The sequence below is a fragment of the Lolium perenne genome, chromosome 6 (assembly GCF_019359855.2).
Source record: "Lolium perenne isolate Kyuss_39 chromosome 6, Kyuss_2.0, whole genome shotgun sequence".
Classification (NCBI taxonomy): Eukaryota; Viridiplantae; Streptophyta; class Magnoliopsida; order Poales; family Poaceae; genus Lolium; species Lolium perenne.
This window is the reverse complement of record NC_067249.2, coordinates 269869451-269891571: the sequence shown is the minus strand read 5'-3', so window position 1 is coordinate 269891571 and position 22121 is coordinate 269869451. Positions and strand designations below refer to the sequence as shown.

Below are 22121 nucleotides of genomic sequence, written 5' to 3'. Positions count from 1 at the left end.
TTGGATGGAATCAAGGAGACAACACCTTGTGATCTCCATGAGGTGTTCAGGAAGGTTTCTGTTAAGGTGGCGGTCGGCTATGTCTTACCGGCATTTGGACCTGAAGGTGAGCCGGCAACATGGCATGGCAATCCGATTCCAGCTGGCTATGCTCGTGTCGGGGTGGATTCAGTTGTCCCGCAGTGGGAGACATTGGAGCTCCATATCCCTGGAGGTGATGGGGGGCTTACACTCAGAGAGGTGCTGGGAGAAATCATTCTCTGGGAAAAGAAGAACATCAGGTTGCCAGGCTGGGTAGCACCTAGTACCGGTCGTCCCAAAGAGGTCACCATCACCTCCTCCAGGTGATCGCAGGCCACCATCACCTCCTCCTACTGATCACATGTCGCCACCATCACCCCGTGGGTACGACGTCGACCACGACATCGGTAGTCCATCTCCATCTCCAGCGCCGCCGCCTCCGCCCACTAAGACTCGGAATGCACCCAGCCGGAAGCGTTTCAAGAGTCCTATCCCCAAGAGGTCGCCCCTCCCAAAAGTACCAAAGGTTCCTCCCCCCCGTCCTTGGGATCTTACTGTCGAGGAAAATGCGACGCTGTTGCGAAACACAACTATGATCATTTCCATAAGCCAAAACCTCCAGCGCCAGAGCCATACACAGAGAAGCAAATAGAATATGCTACTAGTTTTCTGAACACACCATCGCAGTATGAGTTACACGAGAAGAAGGATGACTATACACGCACTCTTGCGAAGGTAATTGACCAAAAGAAGGATGAAAAGGATAAGGAGAAGGACATTGCTGGCACGAGCAAATCATCAGCTAGAAGTGCAGATGAGAAAAGGTCAAGTTCAACAAGTGCACCCCTCAAGGCCAAGCAAACGACAAAAAGCAAAAAGAGAAAGGAAGTTCCCCTCCTCGGTGCTCAGCCCAAACAATCGATCCCAGCACTCAAAGTGCTTAATGTTCCCAAGCTGTACCAGGAAGATCATGGTGGTATCGATATGGAAGAAGCTGCAAGGCTAGCGGCTGCTTGTTCAGTTACCGTGGAGGAATTGCTGTCTGCAGTAGATGCTGACATACCCACTGCTGATATAGCTCCTAAATTTGTCTACGGGGCCGACTTGGTCAGCAGAGAGCAGCTGCATAAACTGCCAACACATATGCAGAATTTGCATCAGTGGTACCTTGATGCATGCAAGGAGAAAAAAATGTACATCGTGGCGAGTATACCATGGGAATATTACTACCGAAAGGAGGAGATCCATATTGAGATGAATGAACTGCGCAGTTATTCAATCTAGAAGCCCTCGACAAATCTCTCATGAGTTGCTATTGCTTGTAAGTTGTTAACTACATATAAGTTCATTTTCATTCAGTTCATGTTCGTTTTCATTGCATATATATACTCATTATATCTTATGGGTTCTCTTTTGCAGGCGAAGATCAGTGAGTGCAAAAGTAATAATATTATCAATGTTGGGTTTGTTGACCCAGATAAAATACATGTTGAAACGGTGAAGCATAAACGCGAAGAAACGGGGGGAAACCTACTAAGGTTTTTGGGGCAGCAATATTTCTGTGATTCAATATTGTTTCCTTACAACTACGAGTGAGAGTCTTAATGATCTTTTATATATGCACATTCAATTTTTCTTACTCGATGTTAAGTGTAATTCCTGACGTATATGCATAACATGTGCAGCTTCCACTGGATTCTACTAGACATTCAACTTGATAAGGGAATAGTTGAAGTAAAAGACCCATCGAGTAGAGGCCTGGACGGGTTCCAGGACTTGCGTAAGTTGCTCCAAGTGTAATTTCCTTCATCGCCGCGCTTTATCTTTCGTGAGATATCAATTAATTATCCACTCATTCAATCATTCTTTTGCATGGCAGGGCTTGGCAAGCTTTGAAGAATGTTCATAAGGAGATTACCTTTGCAAAGAAGCTAATATTTAATCCTGTACCGTGCCCCCAGCAGCCACAAGGGACGAATCTATGTGGATACTACGTTTGCGAGTCCATTCGCATGTTAACCACTGAGAAGCGTAACAGAAATAAATTCGACGTAAGCAATAACATTCACAACTTTATTTATTATCATCAATATTTCGTTATCAAGACTGATATAGTCATACTCATCTCATTTTCGTATATAGGTCGACTTCATGCGGGACAGACTCCAACCAAAGGAACACGCACTAGGAATCGCGGAGGAACTGGCGGGACTTTTGGTTAGAGAAGTCATAAACAACAAAGGCTTGTTTAGTCCAGATAGTTGTTCTACCTCCAAATAGACGGTCGTTAGTACCGTTTGTCGATCGTGAGCTCCATGTATATATGTAGGGAACCTACGAATATGTGTAAGGGGAATCGACTTCTGCTTCCAATATTTGTTTGATCGATCTATATATATATATAATGAATGAATGTGTACAACTTCTAGTAGCGTACAAATATATGCAACTTTTATTTTCGGACGAAAAAAATGAAATAACAGGCGGTCGGTGGCGGGGGGGAGGGGTGCTGCACCCCTCAAACCCTAAAGCAGAAGCGTTGTGCGCGCGCCACGTAGAGGGCCTTTTGTCGCGGGTGGTAATACCGCCCGCGACAAAAGGGCCTGTGCCCTGCGCGCCCCGCGGCTGCCACGTGGTGGACCTTATGTCGCGGGTCGTAAGTGACCCGGGATAAAAGGCCACCCTTTTATCGCGCCTTGCTTGTCGCGGCTGGCCGCCCGCGACAAAAGGCCCTAACCACCCGGATCAAAAGGCCTGTTTTCCACTAGTGCACCATAGAGTGTGACGATGTTGAGACGTCCACGTGGAACATCAAGATGAAGCCAACGGACGTTGGGAGTGTGGCGAAGGTGGAATGCACGTCCAAGGATGTGCAGGATAATGACATCGACGCGGACGTGTTGTTCCTGAAGTGCAGGATTGGAATATAGTTTTATGACGAGGGAGTGAGTTAGACAAGTAGCCTTTGTTCAGTCGCATCTAAGAAAGCATACGTTCTTTGCATTGGATGCTCTCGACTAGTATAATTTTTTCTTGGAATCTCGTGAACCCATCCATACCCAAGTACTTCCGATTTGATGTACTTGGACTTTGGTGTGCTTTGACTATATAAAACTTAGTGCAAGGGAGAAAAGTAAATTTATACGCCATAATATATATTTGATGATCAACATCTTTTCTACTTTGGTGATGATTTTATTGGTCTTGCCTATTATTTCTCATTCTTGAACGTGTTGTTTCGGTATTATTATTATCTTGTTATCCTTTTTGACAGAGTTGTTGTTCACTTAACATTTGAATAAGTTGAAGAGTTGAATCGGCAAGCAAAGTAGGGCTCCATGTCATCAGTGGTGCATTTTCTATGTATTTTTCAACGACTATTTCTGATGGACCGTGATTCGTAATCTTCGTAATTTTATGTCTTGAAAAAACCTACTAATTTTAAATAAGAGTGTCATGTATTTTAAATACTTCCTTTTAGTCTTGTGTAAAACCATGAAGAAGATACATAAGCAAGATACACAAGATTCAAACAAACACACACAGGTCCATAAAGTTTCCTTTTATTTAACTTCATAAGTCCACATCTAGCTTGCTGTAGCATACCAGTGATGTTGGACTAGTTTTATTCGATCGGGGAGAAATCACCATTATTACATATGATCCCTCTTTGCTGACTTAGTTGTAGGCATCCGGGTTGGCAATGAGATATGCCTCAACAGTCTTAAATATTTCGGCGGCAGAGTCCTTGGCCTTGAGCATCATGTCCTTCGCTTCCATGCCCTTGGATGTGCACTCCACCGTTGCCACACTCCCACCGTTAGCCGTTGGCTTCATCTTGATGTTCCACGTGGATGTCTCAACGCCGTCACACTCGATGGTGTATTTGCACTCGCACTTGTCCACATCGAGAAATTCGACCTTCTTCTTCATGGAGTTGAAGGGCACAGCTACATGATCAAGTACTTGTTATGATTTGAACATGTGTGCCAGACAGCATGTGACATTTATTTATACCATCTGTGTGGTATGTGTACCTGAGCCACATTTGTAGTGCCTGACGCTCCCAACGCCGCCATCTCCTTCAACGTGGTGGGCGCTGTCGACGATGTGTGGGGCGAGCTTGGGCGCCAGATTATGCCAGTCCATGACGGTGGCGCGGAACTTGCGCGGCGCGGACACCTGCGACTCGAGCTGGAGGGTCCAGCTGTTGGTGGAGGCCATTTGTGTGATTATCAACTACAACTGGGTGTTGAAGGTGTGAGCCGATACTATTGTACCAATAGTAGATGTGATGTCTGAAGGCTGCCTGGAGAGATGAAACGATGGCTTTAAATAGATGAAGCATGTGTTGGTGAAGCTAGGCCCATTGAGTCTTTTTCAAACTGGATGGCACCGTTTGTCACTCGGTTGGCCTGAAAGCATACTCTAGAAAGCTTTGTGCCTGGTCAATGTTTAGTTAAAAGGGACAAATGCATGGACAGATTAATCAAGAAATTAATGAAATAGAAGAATGGACGCTCTAGATAAAAAAGGAAAAGCAAAACATGAGCACACATGCATGTGATGTGTAAGGAATCATCAATGCATAGTGTCCTTGTTTTTACACGACCAACGTGTAGTGCTACCTAGCTTCCGGAGTTGTAGCGCTATTTGTTGTAACATTATATCGTTATAGCGTGCTAAAAAAGTTATGAAACTAGCGGCAGCCCACGAGCCCCTGATTCCATCCTAGCTTAACTCAACCCAAGATGGGCAACCAACCAGTTGCCACTTTCGACTCCCCACATGCTGTGGTGGTAGCAGCTATAGCAGCAGCGTCACTCTCCTCTAGCTCTACCGGACCGCCTCCATGTGGCATGTCCCAACCAAAATCAACAGGAGGGCGCACGCCGCGACCAGGAGCTCGGTCTGACGCTAGTTCTCGCCGCCGTGCCACCACCTCTTGCATAGCACGTGATAATCATATCTAGTTTCATCCTTGCATGTTCTCTTCCAACTTGGCCAGTGCCGGAAGGTAGTTCAGTAGTGGTATCCATAGCCCATAGACATCATGGTTTAGCTCTATAGTTTTTAGTTCTGTTCAGCTATGTACTTCTTAGTTTAGTTGTTCTGGTCTTCGTCATGCATCTTTTGTCTCTATGAAAGGAATGAAAAACTTGTTGATATAATCTAGTCAAAACTGGTTAATTAGTTATACATGTATTACTTTGGACAATTTTTTTATCTAATGAAATCCTTGATATACATGTTATACCTGTCAATTTTTAATTTTTTTGCGAATGCTATTTTGAAAAATAGCGTGCTATTAGCATGTTATAACTTGCATAGCGTTTAAAGAAGTACCACGCTATTTTATTTAGCGCGCTATTTTTTCCTTGGTTTTCTAACAAAAATACGGTATGTTTTCTCGATGTACATGTTTGATACAATTAATTTTCTATATACATTTACTTATCACTGCTAACATCTAATGTGTAGCGAGAACTACACCGAGTAAGAGCCACAGGACGAATTTATAATATACATGGAAATATATAGTATCTCTAGTCACGCAAATTGCAGGGGCCATCCAGCTAGATAATGAATAGAGAAGAATGCACATCTAGATTAAAAAAAAAGCAAAAGATTCGTAAAGATGCATCCAATGGTAATATATGTATCCAATGCGAACTGAGGATAGAGACATCAAATACGGATCTTTTTCGTCTTCTAAAAACAAGATAAGCCCTATCCTCTTCGTCGCTTGATTCATATCAAGATCGAGATGAATTTATTGTGCATGGGTACATGGGTGGCTGCTAATGGTCGCCGTGATGTCGTTACGCGCTGCGCATATCAAGATGAATTTATTGTGCGGCCATGATAAGATAGCTTGCAACTTGGGAGCTCATGATCGCCACATGCTACATGGCATAGCTCCAGATGAGGAGTAGGCTGAGTAGCCACCCCATAGCTTAACTTCGATTTGAGGAAATATCCATCGTCTAGCTGAGCTACTGTTGTGGAGTGACCTCCATCGGATGCTCCTCTGGTCCTCTCACTAGTGGAAAACAGGCATAATGTCGCGGGCCGTAACATCCTTTTGTCACGACGGCCAGCCGGGACAACGAGGGCGCGACAAAAGGCTCAACCTTTTGTCCCGGCCCGCTTACCACCCGCGACATATGGTCCACCACGTGACAGCCGCGGGGCGCGCAGGGGACACACCCCCTTTTATCGCAGGTGGTAATACAACAACCCGCGACAAAAGGCCCTCTACGTGGCGTGCGCAAGACGCTCCTCCTTTAGGGTTTGAGGGGTGCAGCCACCCCCCTCCCGCCACCGCCCCCCTTTTATTTCATTTTTTCATATCAAAATAAAATTTTCATATATTTGAACGCTACTACACAAGCTGTGCACGTTCATGCATTGTATATAGATCGAGCAAATAAATATTCGAAGCAAAAGTCTATTCGTAGACCCCTTACATATACATGGAGCTCACGACTACCGGGACTAGAGCCCGTCGTCTATTCGAACTATTACACGGGGATCATCAGAAGCGCCTATTTTCACTAAACAAGCCTTTGTCATCTATAATTTCTCTCATCAGAAGTCCCGCCACTTCCTCCGCAATTCCTAGTAGGCGTTGGTGTGGTTGGAGCTTCTCCCGCATGAACTCGACCTATATAGGAAAATGAGATGAATATGACTATATCAATCTTGATAACGAAATATTGACGATAATAAATTAAAGTTGTGAAAGTTATTGCTTACGTTGAATGTATTATCGTTCTTCTCAGTGGTTAACATGCGAATGGACTCGCAAATGTAGTATCCACATAGATTCGTCCCATGTGACTGCTGGTCGCACGGTACAGGAGTAAATATTAGCTTCTCTGCGAAGTCACCCGTATTGTTCTTCTTGAAAGCTCCCCAAACCCTGTCAGGCAAAAGAATGATTGAATTAGTGTATAATTCATTGATATCTCACGAAAGATATAGCGCGGCAATTAATGATTGAAATTACCTCTGGAGCAAGTGCTGCAAGTCATGGAACCCTTCCAGGCCTCTACTCAATGGGTCCCTTACTTCAACTATTCCCTTATCAACTTGAATGTCTAGCAGAATCCAGTGGAAACTGCACATGTTTATATATATATACGTCATGACTTACACTTAACATCGAGTAAGAAAAATTGAATGTGTACAACAGATCAGTAAGACTCTCACATGTAGTTGTAAGGAAACAGTATTGAATCACATAAATGTTGCTCCGATATAAACCTTAGTAGGTTTCCCCCCGTTTCTTGGTCTTTATCCCTTACCGTGTCATGATGTACTTTATCTGGGTCAACAAACCCAATATTGGTTATATTCTTTCTTCTGCATTCATCAATCTTGAGTCTACATAAGAGAGTACATAAGATATAGTGAGTAAATGCAATGAACAGGAACAACTGAATGAACATGAACTTATATGTGGTTAACAACTTACAAGCAATAGCAACTCATGAGAGATTTGTCGAGGGCGTCTACATTGAATAACTGCGAGAGTTCGGAAATCTCAATATGGAGATCCTCCCTTCAGAAGTAATATTCTTCTGGGATATTCGCCACGATGTATTTTTTGTTCTCCTTGCACGCATCAAGGTACCACTGATGCAAATTCCGCATATGCGTTGGCAGTTGACGCTGCCGCTCTTTGCTGACCAAGTCGGCCCCGTAGACAAATTTAGGGGCTATATCAGCAATGGGTAGTGCAGCATCTTGGGAACTCAGCAATTGCTCCACAGTACAGCCCATTTCACCCACTAGCGCCGCAGCTGCTTCCATATCGAAACCACCATGTTCCAGGTACAACGAGGGAACATCTAACACTTTGAGGGGTGGGATCGATTGTTTGGTCTGTTCTCCGAGCTGGGGAACTTTCTTTCTTTTCCTGTTTGTTGTCGCTTGCTTGGCCTTGAGGGGTGCACTTGATTGCTTCCCGGCTACACTTCTAGTTGATGATTTGCTCGTGCTAGCACTATCCTTCTCTTTGCTCTGCTCAATTACCTTCGCAAGTGTGCGTGTATAGTCATCCTTCTTCTCGTGTAAGTCATATTGCGATGGTGTGTTCAGAAAATCAAGAGCATATGCTTTTTGCTTCTCTGTATATGGTGCTGGGGGCATGGGTTTCTCCTTATGAAAATGCTCATGTATTTGTTTCTTTACAACGGCCTCATTTTCCTGTTCAGTAAGATCGTAAGGACGGGGGGGGGGGGGGGGGAGGAACCTTTGGTACTCTTGGGACGGGCGACAGTCGGCGGACAGGACTCTTGAAACGCTTCCGCTTGGGTGCATGCCGAGTCTTAGTGGGTGCAGGCGGCGGCGCAGGAGATGGAGATGGACTAGGGATTTGGTGGTCATACTCATGGGGTGATGGTGGCATGTGACCACTCGAAGGAGGTGATGGTGACCTGCGATCACTTGGAGGAGGTGATGGTGACCTGCGATGACTAGTAGGGGGTACCTCTATTGGACAAGGCGACGCTTAGGCACTGCTTTAGCATGCTTAGGAACTAGGCGATGGACAAACGCCTCGCCTAGGGCATAAGCGGAAGTCTAGGCAATGTAACCTAGAAATTGTCTTCCACAATAAGAGATCATGCAATACTTCACGATCAAGTTGGGTGGGCATTATTTTCAAGGTATTTATTAGAAATTTACACATTTACATGTTCTAAATTAATGTTTATTCACATATAATAACGCATATACACACACGTGTTGGTATAAACTATGCCCACATAGGCTGCGCCTAGGCCGCTTAAGCATCGCCTAGGCACTAGGCGAATGGCAATCGCCTCGCTTACGCCTAGCGCTTTTTCCAACCTTGGGGGGTACCCAGCCTGAAAGCCTGATGTTTTTCTTATCCCAAAGAATGATGTCACCCAGTACGTCTCCGAGTGTATCTCGACCTTCACCTCCCGGGATTTCAAGCTGCAATGACTCAAACATCGGTACAATTGAATCCACCCCGACACGAGCATAGCCAGCTGGAATCTCATTGCCACGCCATAGTGCGGGCTCACCTTCAGGTCCTAATGCAGGTAAAATATAGCCGACCGCCACCTTAAGAGATAGGTTCCTGAACACCTCATGGAGATCACAAGGGGTCTGCTCCTTGATTCCATCCGCGGGGTAGCCAGGACCACCATCTATCGTCCGTGTACATTCAGGCGGGGCCTCCGAGTCGGCCACGCTGCTTCCTCGCCGATGAGATATGCCGGCGGTATTATCTGGCTCACGCTGTCCTTTAAGTTCGTTAATCTCCCGCTGCTGCTGCTCAATCTCCCGCTGCTGCTGGTCAAGTCGGTGTTGGAACTCATTTAACCGGTCATTCTGCACCTCCTGCTGGCGTTGTTTTGCTCTCGCTCGGCTTCTATAAGTCCCCGTGTCGCTCAGAAACCCAATCTCCCACGAATAACTAGGGCCGATGCCTCTTGTTTGTCCTTCCTTTTCAGGATTACCGAGGACAAGCGTCAGCAAGTCCTTCTCTCTGTCGGGAACAAACTTTAATTTTCCCGATTTAATATATGCCGTCACTTGAAGCCATTTTTCCCTGGGTACCTTAACCTTGCTGTCACTTTGAACAAGGTTCCCTTCCCGCATGTCATACTCACAGCCATGTGCAAGGAACCAATTTCGAGCCCTCAAGTCCCAGTTTTCTCGGATGGGTTCTGGAGTGATCCCATTCCGCTGCATCTCAGCCTCTTGTTCATCCCACTTAGGCATGGCTTTTTGGTAGCCCCCTCGCCCCGTATGATGGTGATATTCCTTTTCACTTGCATTCTTCTTATTTTTCTTCAACAATGCCTCAGCATCCTCTGAGGTCTTGTACTTCACAAATGCATCCCAGTTATGCTCCTGCTTCGATATATAGCCTTTTAATTTTGGAGGCTTGTTCTCCTCCTTATAAGTAGCCCATAACCGCTTCTTCCATGCCCGGAATAGTTCCCCCATCTTCTGAAGAGCCCACTTCTTCACTAGCGCCTTCTGCTTGTCCATCTCAATCTGCGATTCTAATTCTGGCAAGGTGAAATGTGTCATGAGGTCGTCAAAAAGCTTGCCTTTGAAACTATCGGCAACATCACTTTTGGGCACCTTCTTGCACTTGTTCCATTCTCTAACAATGATCGGGATGCGATGCCTAACCATAACTCCGCACTGATTTTTAAATACCGTTGCGGCAGTTGCGGGTTCCACCAGTTGGCCTTTAGGTGATATCCGTGTAATTGTGAAGTGGTCATTTTTTCCAAACTTCTTTGCCGGGCCTCGTTTGTCCAACTTATCTTGGGAGGCCTAAGAGAATAAAAATTAATTAATTTATACAGATGTACATATAGAATTCCATTAATGGATCTAGTAATGTACCTCGCCATCACCAGAGCACTCGGCTTCTCCATCACCGGAGCCGTCGGCTTCTCCATCACAGGAGCCGTCGGGTTTTCCATCAACGAAGAATTCGGCTTCTCCATCACCGGAGCCGTCGGCTTCTCGGCCGCCTTCTAGATCGGCTGCGCGGATGATGTCCTCGACTATGTCTTCCTATTCGAAGTCTCGATGGAATAATGGATCCATTGTTTCTGCAAAATATTAAATCGATAAGTACATGTTCTAACCCTAACCAAACCCTAACCCTAACCAAACCGGTTGCGTCAGTGTCGGTGTGTACTCGGTTGCGTCCGCGCACGGATGGGGTAGGCTCAAGGAGGGGAAGGCGGCATGGAGCAGGGAGAAGAGGGCGCAGCGTGAGGGAGAGAAGAGGGGAGTTGCGGCGTTGGGTGTTCGCGAGAGGGAGAGGGAGCACGGGACGAGGGCGACTGCGCGGGTTTTGCGGGGGGCGGGGGGGGGGGGGTGAGGAGTTGCAGGTCGTGCCTCTAATGCTTTTTACAAGATTTTCTCTTTTTTACATAGACCACAAAAAAAATTAAACTAACTAAAACTAAATACTAAAATTTTTAAACTAATTAAATACTAAAATTTTTAAACTAACTAAAATCCTAACTAAATACTAACAAAAATCCTAACTAAATACTTACTAAATACTAAATAAATACTAACTAAATACTAACTAAAATTTTAAACTAACTAAATCCTAACTAAAAACTAACTAAAAACCTAACTAAAATACTAACTAAAAACAAACAACCTAAAAAACCTAACTAAAAAACCAAACTAATTAAAAACCTAACTAAAATAGTAACTAAAGCGGCCGGGGGCACCGGCGCCGGTGAGCTACCTGCTGCGGCCGAGGCGGCGGCTGCCCGAGGCGGCGGCGGCCCGCGGCAGAGAGGGCGGTCGCGGCCCACGGCAGAAGTTGGCTGCGGCCCAAGGTGGTGGCGCCCCGAGGCAGCGGCGTAGAGAGGAGGGCGCGAGGCAGAGGGCGGCGGCGGCGGCGGAGAATTTCAGCAGCCTGGTGGCGCAGCGCTAGGGTTTGGCCTCCAGGTCGTCGCGGGTCGTGGCTCGCCCCGCTACGCGCGGGGCCTTTTATAGGCTGAACCCTTTTGTCGCGGGTGGTGGCACAACCCGCGACATAAGGGGGGGCCTGATCCGTGGCCTTTCCATCCAACGGCTCTGGCCATTTTAATCCAACGGCCTGGAGCCGTTGGATGAAAAGGCCACGGATCAGCCCCATGCCAGGTGTCGCCGCCGCTTCCACGTGCCTCGCCCCGCTGCCGCCACCGTGCGACGTGTAGCCGCCGATTCCACGTGCCATGCCCCGCCGCCGCCGCTTCCATGTGCCATGCCCTGCCGCTTCCACGTGCCACGTGTCGCCAAACTTGCCGCGTCGCTTCACGCGCGCGCTATAAAGCATCGCGCGCGCGCAACCAAACAGCGCTGCCGCCTCCGCTCATTCGTCTCCGGGATGCCGCCGCGCCGCCGTGGGTCGTCCGGTTTCCGTGGCGTCCGAGCGCGTCCGAATGGTAGGTTCTACGCCGAGATGCGCGCCGGTGGCTTCCGCCTCACCCTCGGCACGTACAACACGCCGGAGCTGGCGGCGCGCGCTTACGATGTGGCCGCGTGGCGATTTCAGCGGCCACGGTGCGACATGAACTTCCCGGACGTCGAATCGCTAGAGGAGGCGGAGTTCCTCGCGCCTGCACCGTGCCTCGTCGAAGACGAGGACCGTCGCCACCACCGCCAGGTGCAGCGCCGGATCGCCATCACCGAGCTCGATGAGGAGTTGATGCGCCAGTGGAGGGCGCAGTGCCCCAGCGATGTCGACAACACCGATGCGTTCTTCGCTGACCTCAGGGCACAGCGCAGGTCCGACAAGCGCCACCGCCGGGCCGTTGCCGAGTTCGAGCTCGACAACCTGAATACAACTTGGGCCGACAACGACCCTCGATGGGACGACATTTGGACCGAGACAACCTCCGACGACGAGTAGACTAGACTAGTCGTTTATCTATTTTAATTGTATTTTCAATGTTTTTTAGACTATGTTCGATCTTCTATGTTCTACAAAAATGTGTAACCTTTTCTGTCGGTGGGATAAGGACGCATGTGTAACGCAGGACTAAAGATGTCGCTCAGGTTTTCTATGTGAAGGACATAAGTAGAAAACCGAGGAAAAAGGAAAGATAAGAAAACAAGTACATCATGTGATGATCCAAAGGCCTAGGAGTACATCTTGGAATGTTGGAGTGATTTAGTCATACTCCTGCCTAGGCCTATAATATGCATACTCGTAGTCTTCGTAGTCGCCGCCGTTGTACTGGTAGTCGTCGCCTTCTAAGTTGCCGCCGTCATCGTCGCTGCCGGTGCTGTCGTCGGGCGGCGCTCATGGCTCGAACCTCGACTGGTACTGAGGGTAGCACAGGCGGGGGATATCACCGTCCGTGATTGATGGGTTCGTTGCATGGAAAATAAAAAATTTCTACCGCGAATAAGAACAAATCCAATATCCAATCTAGGAGAAGGCAAGATCTAATCTATGAAGATCGAAGCAACGAGAAGAGCATGAGACTAACCCTCGAAGATTCCAAAGCTTACGAGATTAGATCTCGTTGTTGATGTAGTCGATCGTCTGTGCTGCAATCCGGCAGCACTTCCGCACTCGGTCGTGCGTACGGTGTCGATGAAGCCCGTCCTCTCCCCGTTCCAGCGGGCAGCGGAGGTGTGGTAGATCTCCTCGGAATCCCAGCAGCACGACGGCGTGGTGGTGGTGGAGGAGAATTCCTGCAGGGCTTCGCCTAAGCCGGAGCAGAATTGTGGTGGAGGAGAGAGGGGGGCAGCCAGGGTTTGGGAAAAGGGTATGGTGGCCGGCCACCCCCTCCCCTCTTTATATAGGTGGAGGGGTCGGCCTAGGGTTTCCCCTAGGGCCCACCCTCCCCTTGGCCGGCGCATGAAGGGGGGAGAACTTCTCCCCCAAGCATTTCCCTTTTTCTCTAAATTAAACTCTTTTAATTTTAGAGATAGATTCTATCACTAGATTTAAACCATTTAAATTAGAGATAGATCTTATCTCTAGGGGTGGGCCGGCCTGGGCCTACATGTCATAGTGGGCAGGACCCACCATGCCCTCTAGTACATTCTAGAACCTTCTAGAAGTTCCGGTCAAAACACCAGAACTTTCTTGAACCCCAGAAAGTGACTTCCCATATATGAATCTTATTCTCCGGACCATTCCGGACCTCCTCGTGATGTCCTGGATCCCATCCGAGACTCCGAACAAACTTCGGACTCCATCTCATATTCTGAATCTAGTTATGCGACATCGAACCTTAAGCGCGTCACCCTACGGTTCCGCAGCTAACAAGTCCAACCCCTTCGCCAAAAAGAGTGCCGGGGGATACCACACCTTCCTCGGAACTCCGACGGTCAGGGCCAACAAATCAGCCCTCCGGATCCTGAACGCCATGCTTCTGGCTGTGCCACAGTACGTCAAGTGGTTGGAAAACCCGTGCACCTTCGACAGGACGGATCACCCTACTGTCATCCCCAAAGAGTGCTATGCTTTGGTTGTGAGTCCCCGCATCGACGGGTTTGACTTCTCCAAGTGCCTCATGGACGGTGGAGCTAGCCTGAATATCATGTACCTGGAGACTCTGGAGAAGATGAACCTTACGAAGGAACAGCTCAAGCACAGCACCACTAAATTTCATGGTGTGGTTCCGGGTAAAAAGGCAAACTCTCTTGGCAGCATCAAACTTCCCGTGGCCTTCGGCGATGTTAACAATTTCCGCGAAGAGATGATCACGTTTGAGGTTGTGCCCTTCAAGAGCTCCTACCATGTCATTTTCGGCAGGCCCACCTACCACAAGTTCCACGCAAGGGCGTGCTACATCTACAATAAGCTCAAGATTCCGGGTCCTAACGGTATGATCACCGTATCCGGAGATTACAAGAAAGCTCGAGAATGCGAGGTGGGAGAAGCCGCCTTTGCAGAATCTGTAATATCTGAAGAGGAGCTGCAAGGCTACAGGGCCGAGGTGGATCCGAATGAGATGCATACCACCAAGAAGCAGGTTTCCGAACAGAAGACTTCGTTCAAGCCCGCGATAGACACCAAGAAGGTCGATCTCAAGGTAGTTGACAGTTCCAAGCAAGTGTCTGCCCGAGCTGGCTGATACGTCCAAAACGTATCTACTTTCCCGAACACTTCTGCTATTGTTTTGCCTCTAATTTGTGTATTTTGGATACAACTAACACGGATTAAGGCTGTTTTCAGCAGAATTGCCCTGGTGTCTTATTTTTGTGCAGAAAATCAACTTTCAGGAAAATCCCCGGAAATAATTGCAATGGGCCTATTTTCACAGAAGACCTACGGAGCCAGAAGACGAGACGGGAGGGGGGCCACGAGGGGCGCACACCACATGGCGGCGCGGTGGGCCCCTGGGCCACGCCGCCCTATGGTGGCGTCGCCTCGGCCAGCCCCCGACACTCCCCTTTGGACTACTTAAAGCCCTTGACCTAAAAACGCACGGGGGGTTCGACCAATTTTCCAGAAGACATCCAGAACTCCGCCGCCATCGCGAAACTCTGTCTCGGGATCAGAAACTCCGTTCTGGCACCCTGCCGGGATGGGGAATTGGAGGAGATCATCGCCATCATCGCCACCGACGCCTCTCCATCAACCATCCATGTTTCCCCCATCCATGTGTGAGTAATTCCCCCACTGTAGGCTGAAGGGGATGGTAGGGATTGGATGAGATTGTTCATGTAATAGCATAAGATTGTTAGGGCATAGTGCCTAGTATCCGTTGTTGGTACTTTTATGATATTGTTGCAACTTGTTATGCTTAATGCTTGTCACTAGGGCCCGAGTGCCATGATTTCAGATCTAAACATGTTATTGATTCATGATGATATTCATTGTTTTATGATCTTACCTGCAAGTTGTATACACATATTGCTGTCCGGAACCCGAGGCCCCAAAGTGACAGAAATTGGGACAACCGGAGGGGAAGGCTGTGATAAGAGGATCACATGTGTTCATGGAGTGTTAATGCTTTGCTCCGGTGCTCTATTAAAAGGAGTACCTTAATTACCAGTAGATTCCCTAGAGGCCCGGCTGCCACCGGCTGGTAGGACAATAGATGTTGTGCAAGTTTCTCATAGCGAGCACGTACGACTATATATGGAACACATGCCTATGGTTATTTAGTACTTGGATACTGTTTTATTACTATCTGCAAATGCCCTACCTTGATTGTTACATGAGTTCTCTTATCCATGCAGCGCCCGTTCATTCATCCCTGTGCCTACAGTATCTTAATCCTGCTGTTTACTATAATCACTACTGCTGTCTTTATTACACTGCTGCTTATATTTCACTCACTCTTGCTATAAAACTGTTGCTATCGATAAACTCTTGCGAGCAAGTCTGTTTCAGTGTGCAGCTGAATTGACAACTCATTTGTTAAGGCTTACAAATATTCTTTGGCTCCCCTTGTGTCGAATCAATAAATTGGGTTTTACTTCCCTCGAAGACTGTTGCGATCCCCTATACTTGTGGGTCATCAAGACTATTTTCTGGCGCCGTTGCCGGGGAGCATAGCTTTATTTGCAAGTTCACCTGAATTGATATTGTTCGCTGGAAATCCTCCATCATGGGTAAACCTCGCGATGCTAAAGTTGCCATATTACCATCCACTACAAGAAAAGGTACAACTCTGAGTACCTCTGCTGCTCTTGATTCACCATCTGTGATAAGTCAACTTGTTTCACCACCACAAGCTTCACATGCTGGTACTTCTGCTGAATCTGAAAATTCATCTTATAATTTTAATGATGCTTCTACTGTGCTTGATGATAATGGTTCATTAGGTCCTTTTCTAGATGCTACAATTGCTAGGTCTAGACAAATTGAAAATACTGAAATTCCTAATGAAAATACTGTTACACCTGTTAATTCACCTGAGTCTGTTGAACACTCTAGTGATGATTTTGATGAAGATTATGTGGAACTTGATGATGATTTTATTGATAAATGTAATGCTACTACTAGTGTAAGTAACATTAAAAAGCTTCTTGCACAACGTGCTGTTAGATATAAACTGTCTCCTGATCCTAAATTTGCCACATCTCCTATAAACATTAAGGATACGGATTATGATTTTTCTCTTGATTTATCTCATATATCTATTGTTGAGAAAACACCTTTTTGTGGTACTGAAAAAAAAAGTGCTGTAGAGTACATGAATGAGCTTTCTACTTTGAGTAGCTTGTTTTCTGATGATATCAAGAAGCGTACTTATTTTGTTGCTAAAATTTTTCCTTTCTCATTAAAGGATGATGCTAAAACTTGGTATAATAGTTTGCCTCCTGATTCTATTGATAGTCCAAGTGGTTTGCTTGATGTTTTCTTTCGGAAGTATTTTCCTGCTATTGCTCAACATATTGCTTTGCAGAAAATTTATAGTTTTGACCAGGAAGATGGAGAGAAATTGCCTGAAGCTTGGGCAAGGTTTTGCTCTCTTCTTAGAGCTCGGCCTGGACATGATTTGGAAAAGCATGACTTACTTGATATATTTTATAGTGGACTAACCATTGAGTCTAGGGCATACCTGGATAGTTGTGCTGGTTGTGTTTTCAGGAAAAGAACTCCAGACGAAGCTGAAGAATTAATGGCTAGAATAAGCCAAAATCATGATGATTGGACTACACCTGAACCAACCCCAACACCAATAGTGAAGAAGAGGGGTATGATTAAATTAAGTGATGAAGATATGAGAGAAGCCAAGAAATCTCTTAAAGAGAAAGGTATTAAATCCGAAGATGTGAAGAATTTACCTCCCATAGAAGATTTATGTAAGATAACTCCCCCTTTATCCACAATTGAGGTACATTCTCTTCAACGCTTTGATAAAGAAGATATTCCTTACTCAAAACCTCCTGATCAATGTTTAGATGAATTTGATAATTATGTTGTTAAGCAAGATAACTTTAATATGAGAGTAGAGAATCATTTAATGGAAAATTCTCAAGCTATTAGTAAATTGCATGATATTGTGGAGAGAACCTCCAATGATGTTAAGGTGCTTGTTAAACATTTTCATATGGTTCAAACTCAAATTGATCAACTCACTAAAGTGCAAATGACTTGTTAAGAAATACTTCTAAAGAAAAACATGCTTATGAAGTAACAACTAGAGGTGGTGTTTCTACTCAGGATCCTCTATATCCTGAGGGGCATCCCAAAAGAGTTGAATAAGATTCTCAACGAACTAAAGAAATTAGTGCTCCTTCTAAGAAAAAGAAGAAGAAACATAAAACTGTTGTAGAATCCTCTGAGCCTATTAATGATCCTAATAGTATTTCTATTTCTGATGCTGAAACTGAAAGTGGTAATGAACATGATAAAGATAATGATAAGAATGATGCTTCTGATAAAGAAGAGGTTGAAGATGAACCTGAAAAGCATGCTAAAAATAAAAAGTATACTAAAGAAGATTTTATTGCTAAGAAACATGGTAATGAAAGAGAACCTTGGGTTCAAAAGCAAATGCCTTTTCCTGTTAAGAAACTAAAATCAAAGGAGGAAGAACACTATAATAAATTTTGTGATTGGATGAAACCTTTGTTCCTGCAAATCCCTTTGACTGATGCTATTAAATTGCCTCCTTATTCAAAGTATATGAAAGATATTGTCTCTAACAAAAGGAAAATTCCTAATGAGGAGATTTCCACTATGCTTGCTAATTACTCTTTCAATGGCAAGGTTCCAAAGAAGCTGGGAGACCCAGGTATACCGACTATCCCTTGTTCCATCAAGAATAATTATGTTAGAACTGCTCTATGTGATTTGGGAGCAGGAGTTAGTGTTATGCCTTTTTCTCTTTACAAGACTTTATTTAGATAAGTTGATACCAACTGATATATCTTTGCAAATGGCTGATAAATCTACTGCTGTTCCTGTTGGTATAGGTGTGGATGTTCCTGTTCAAGTTACTAATAATTGCTTAATATTAACTGATTTTGTTGTGTTGGAAATGCCTGAAGATGATAATATGTCTATTATTCTTGGAAGACCTTTTCTTAACACTGCAGGGGCTGTTATTGATTGCAATAAAGGAAAAGTTACTTTTAATGTTGATGACAAGGAGCATACTGTTTATTTTCCCAAGAGGATTGATAAAGTATATGGAGTTAATACAATTTTTAATTTGAGAACTATCAAAGTGGGAGTTATTGATTGTCCTATATATGAGCCTATACAAGGATATCAAAGCATTATGATTGGATCCATATCAATACAATATAAGGTAACATGATTTATTTCTTCTTATGTCATGTAAAATTTATTTGGTGGCAAGACTTGATCAACCTTGTTAACAAGTATATTTTATATGCATAGAAGAGCTAAACAACATTTCTTTCTTTCTCCCCACTTGTTTGCTTACTGTAGTACTACTTGTTTTGCAAGATGCTTTAGTTGTTTAGAAGTTTGAAGATCTTTTTCTGCCCTGTAATAGTTACTTTAACACCCAGAAATGTGCATTTTTCGAAGTTTTCAAAAATTTACAAAAATTATACCGCTGGTCCTATTTTTCAAAATGCAACCTGGGAGTGCCTGGGGCTGACCAGTGGGGCACCCCAGGGCTGCACCCCACCTGGCGGCGCGGCCAGCAAGGGGGGCACGCCACCCTGTGGTGAGGGCCCCTCCTGGCCCCACTTAGTCATCCCTTCCACTCATTCCACTCTCTCTCCCGAAAAAATTCGAACCAGTTCGTTCTCACTCGTGTTTTTGCTTGAGAGCTCAGGATTTCTCGATCTCCTTACTCAGCCCAGATTTCTGTCTGAAATTTGGCACATTTGTTCTCCGGTATGTGACTCCTCCGATTATCCAAATGGAATTTTGTTTGGTTGAGTATATCTTGAGTATTTTGCTGCTGTAGGTGACATGTTAAGTGAGTTTGCATACTTGTTCTAAGTTGTAAAAATTAGTTTTGATGCATGTTTAGTACTCTACCAAGTTCCTATAGTAGTTTCCCTCATTTATATGTCTCAAAATCAACTTTTATAATGATTGTTGAAAAATTTCAGAAAAGAAAAATGCATAACCACACCTTTGGAGAAGTGTTCGAGAGGGATACGACAAGAGCGGCAAGGCCCTCAAGGGAAGCCACTCGAGTTAGGCGATCCTATGATGAGGATGTCATTGCACCTAGCTTTGAAGCTGAAGAGGATAATGGGGTTCCTAATGCTTCATCCTTTCCATGCTTTGACTTTTTGCGTAATGCAGGGCTACTTGATGACTTCTTGTTTCTCATCAATAGAGTGGGCTTATCTACCTATATGGAAGATGAGAGTGATCAATTTTACAGGCTAACTAAAATCTTTGTTGAAAGCTTTAAATTCAGCAACTCAGCCTTCTCACCATCAGTTAAATTTAGGATTTATGACATGCCTATTACTATGAAGTTGAAGGATTTCTATGCTACATTGGATATTACTCCTATAGGTACAGCGAAGAAGATCGAGAACCGCCCCAAAGCTTTGACGGAACTCTATCGAGAAGTTACCAACGATGATAGCCGCACCATTCAGCGCGGCAAGATAAGGAACATTCAACTCCCTGCCATTAGATATTTCGCTTACTATCTTGCTACTAGCATTCTTGGTAGGGAGAACACTAGCAACATTTCTAGTTATCATCTTGCTTTCCTGGTTGCTGCACTTACTGGAAGTACACCTTATCATCTTGGTGCTCTTATTGCTCGTCGCTTAGCTAGTAAGGGACCTATTTATGGAGGAATTATTGCCTCACGTATTGCTACATATCTAGATCTTTCTATTGATCCTAGCGATGAGAAATTAGCTCCCATTAAGCTTGATATTGCTGCTATGAAGAGTCACCAATTTGTCACAACTGACTCTAGTTTAGAAAATATTGTCTATAGAATGTTGTTTATTGACGGGGATGAGAGGGAAATCCCTTTGCCGCAGGCCAATTTGTTCAGTGTTCGCAGGAGACCGTGGTCGCGCTCCAAGGAGGAGGTGGATGAGCAACTGAGGATATGTGGTTTCCACCAGCAGCACGACTCTGAGGACGCCGAGCCCTCCGACGGGTACACCGTCACGTATCCTGGTGAATCTTCCAGCATGTACCAAGGATAGGATCCTTCTTCATCTTACTACGGAGGTGCCACCTCATGGGCACCGTGGGGTTGATTTCCACTTAGGCCAAAAGCCTAAGCTTGGGGGGAGGTATGCCGGCATCACTCATTCATTGCATATTACAATTGCCGGTCATTTGTATATACTTGTTTCGCTTCTTTTGGTTGTTTCTCTTTCGGTTATTTTTATTTCAGTAGGCTCTTATTTTAGTTTTTGAAGGTTGTTACTACTGTAGTAACCTTTACTTTTACCTTTTTATTTCATTTGTGTGCCGATAGTTGCCTCTAATATGAGGAAGATGATATTTGGGGAAGTGCTATCTAAAAAATAGATTCTGGACTGATACTAAAAAAAATTCTTAAAAATAGCCAGAACGTTATTTTGAGCAGCCAATTTTTGTACATGTTCCCCAGGTTATCATCTAACTTTCATTAGTTGAGCACTTTTCGCGATGAACAGCGGAAGATTTTCGTAAAAAATGATTACTGTACCGCTGTCAAGTTTGACGGATTTCTGCCACTTTGTGTTTATGTGACTCTTTTAGTTTTCATTCTCTTGTTTTTGCTTTGTTTCTTTCCTAAAACACAAAAACACCAAAAATATTTATTGTCCTTCTTTGGTTTTGTAAAGTTCACTATGGAGTTCAGCGGTCTTCGGTGGTTGGAGCTTGGTTTTCATTCCATCTTATTCAAGCCACACAAGTGAAAGGCAATAATGACGATCTACGACAACTCGACTGTGGTGAGAGGCTGGTATGAACTCTATTTGTTTTCATTTTTGTACATATACTCATCCATGTGAGCATGCTTAGTTGGTTCATGTGAGGTATATGTCATTTAATGAAAGTCTAGTAGTTCATGATCTCTCATGTTTAGTTCCAATTTATTAATATGAGTAGCATGTCATGAATATTTGCTTGCATTGTTTTATTCATAGATAGGTATGACATTGTGGTATCCTCCTCTGAATAATTCATTTGAATCGACTTGGCACATGCTCACGCATGCATATGACTGAAACAAGGTCAATTAAGCCTCGGTGATTTACTTTGCTTCAGAGTTCTTGTATCACTTTTATGCCTCCGTTAATTTTATTTTGTCGCAAGCATGATTATGACAGTTGTTGCTCTCTTGATTGTCGCTTCCCAGTCTATTGCTAGCCTTCACTTGTACTGAGCGGGAATGCTGCTCGTGCTTCCAAATCCCTGAAAACCAAGTTATTCCAAAGTGTCCACCATAAATACCTATGCATGGCATTTCAAACCATTCCAAGTAAATTTTCATGTGCTACCTTTAAAACCTTCAAAGTACTTCTCAATTTGTGTCAATGTTTTATAGCTCATGAGGAAGTATGTGGTGTTTTATCTTTCAACCTTGTCATTTACTCCTGATAGACTTTCACCAATGGATTAGTGGCACAACCGCTTATCCAATAATTTTGCAAAAAGAGCTGGCAACAGGGTGCCCAGCCCCAATTAATTAACTTTCATTAATAATTCTCTTCAC

The 22121-nt window shown here is 44.9% G+C and overlaps 1 protein-coding gene across 1 annotated transcript; it reads right to left on the bottom strand.

Moving 5' to 3' along the window:
- Nucleotides 1–3568: 3568 nt before the first annotated feature.
- Nucleotides 3569–4340, bottom strand: LOC127326704 (pathogenesis-related protein 1-like). The gene is made up of 2 exons (XM_051353499.2): nt 4059–4340; nt 3569–3971 (listed from the first exon to the last, which is right to left on the bottom strand). The coding sequence occupies exons 1-2, from the start codon at nt 4243–4245 to the stop codon at nt 3700–3702; spliced, it is 459 nt and encodes a 152-aa protein (XP_051209459.1). The 5' UTR covers nt 4246–4340; the 3' UTR covers nt 3569–3699.
- Nucleotides 4341–22121: the final 17781 nt, after the last annotated feature.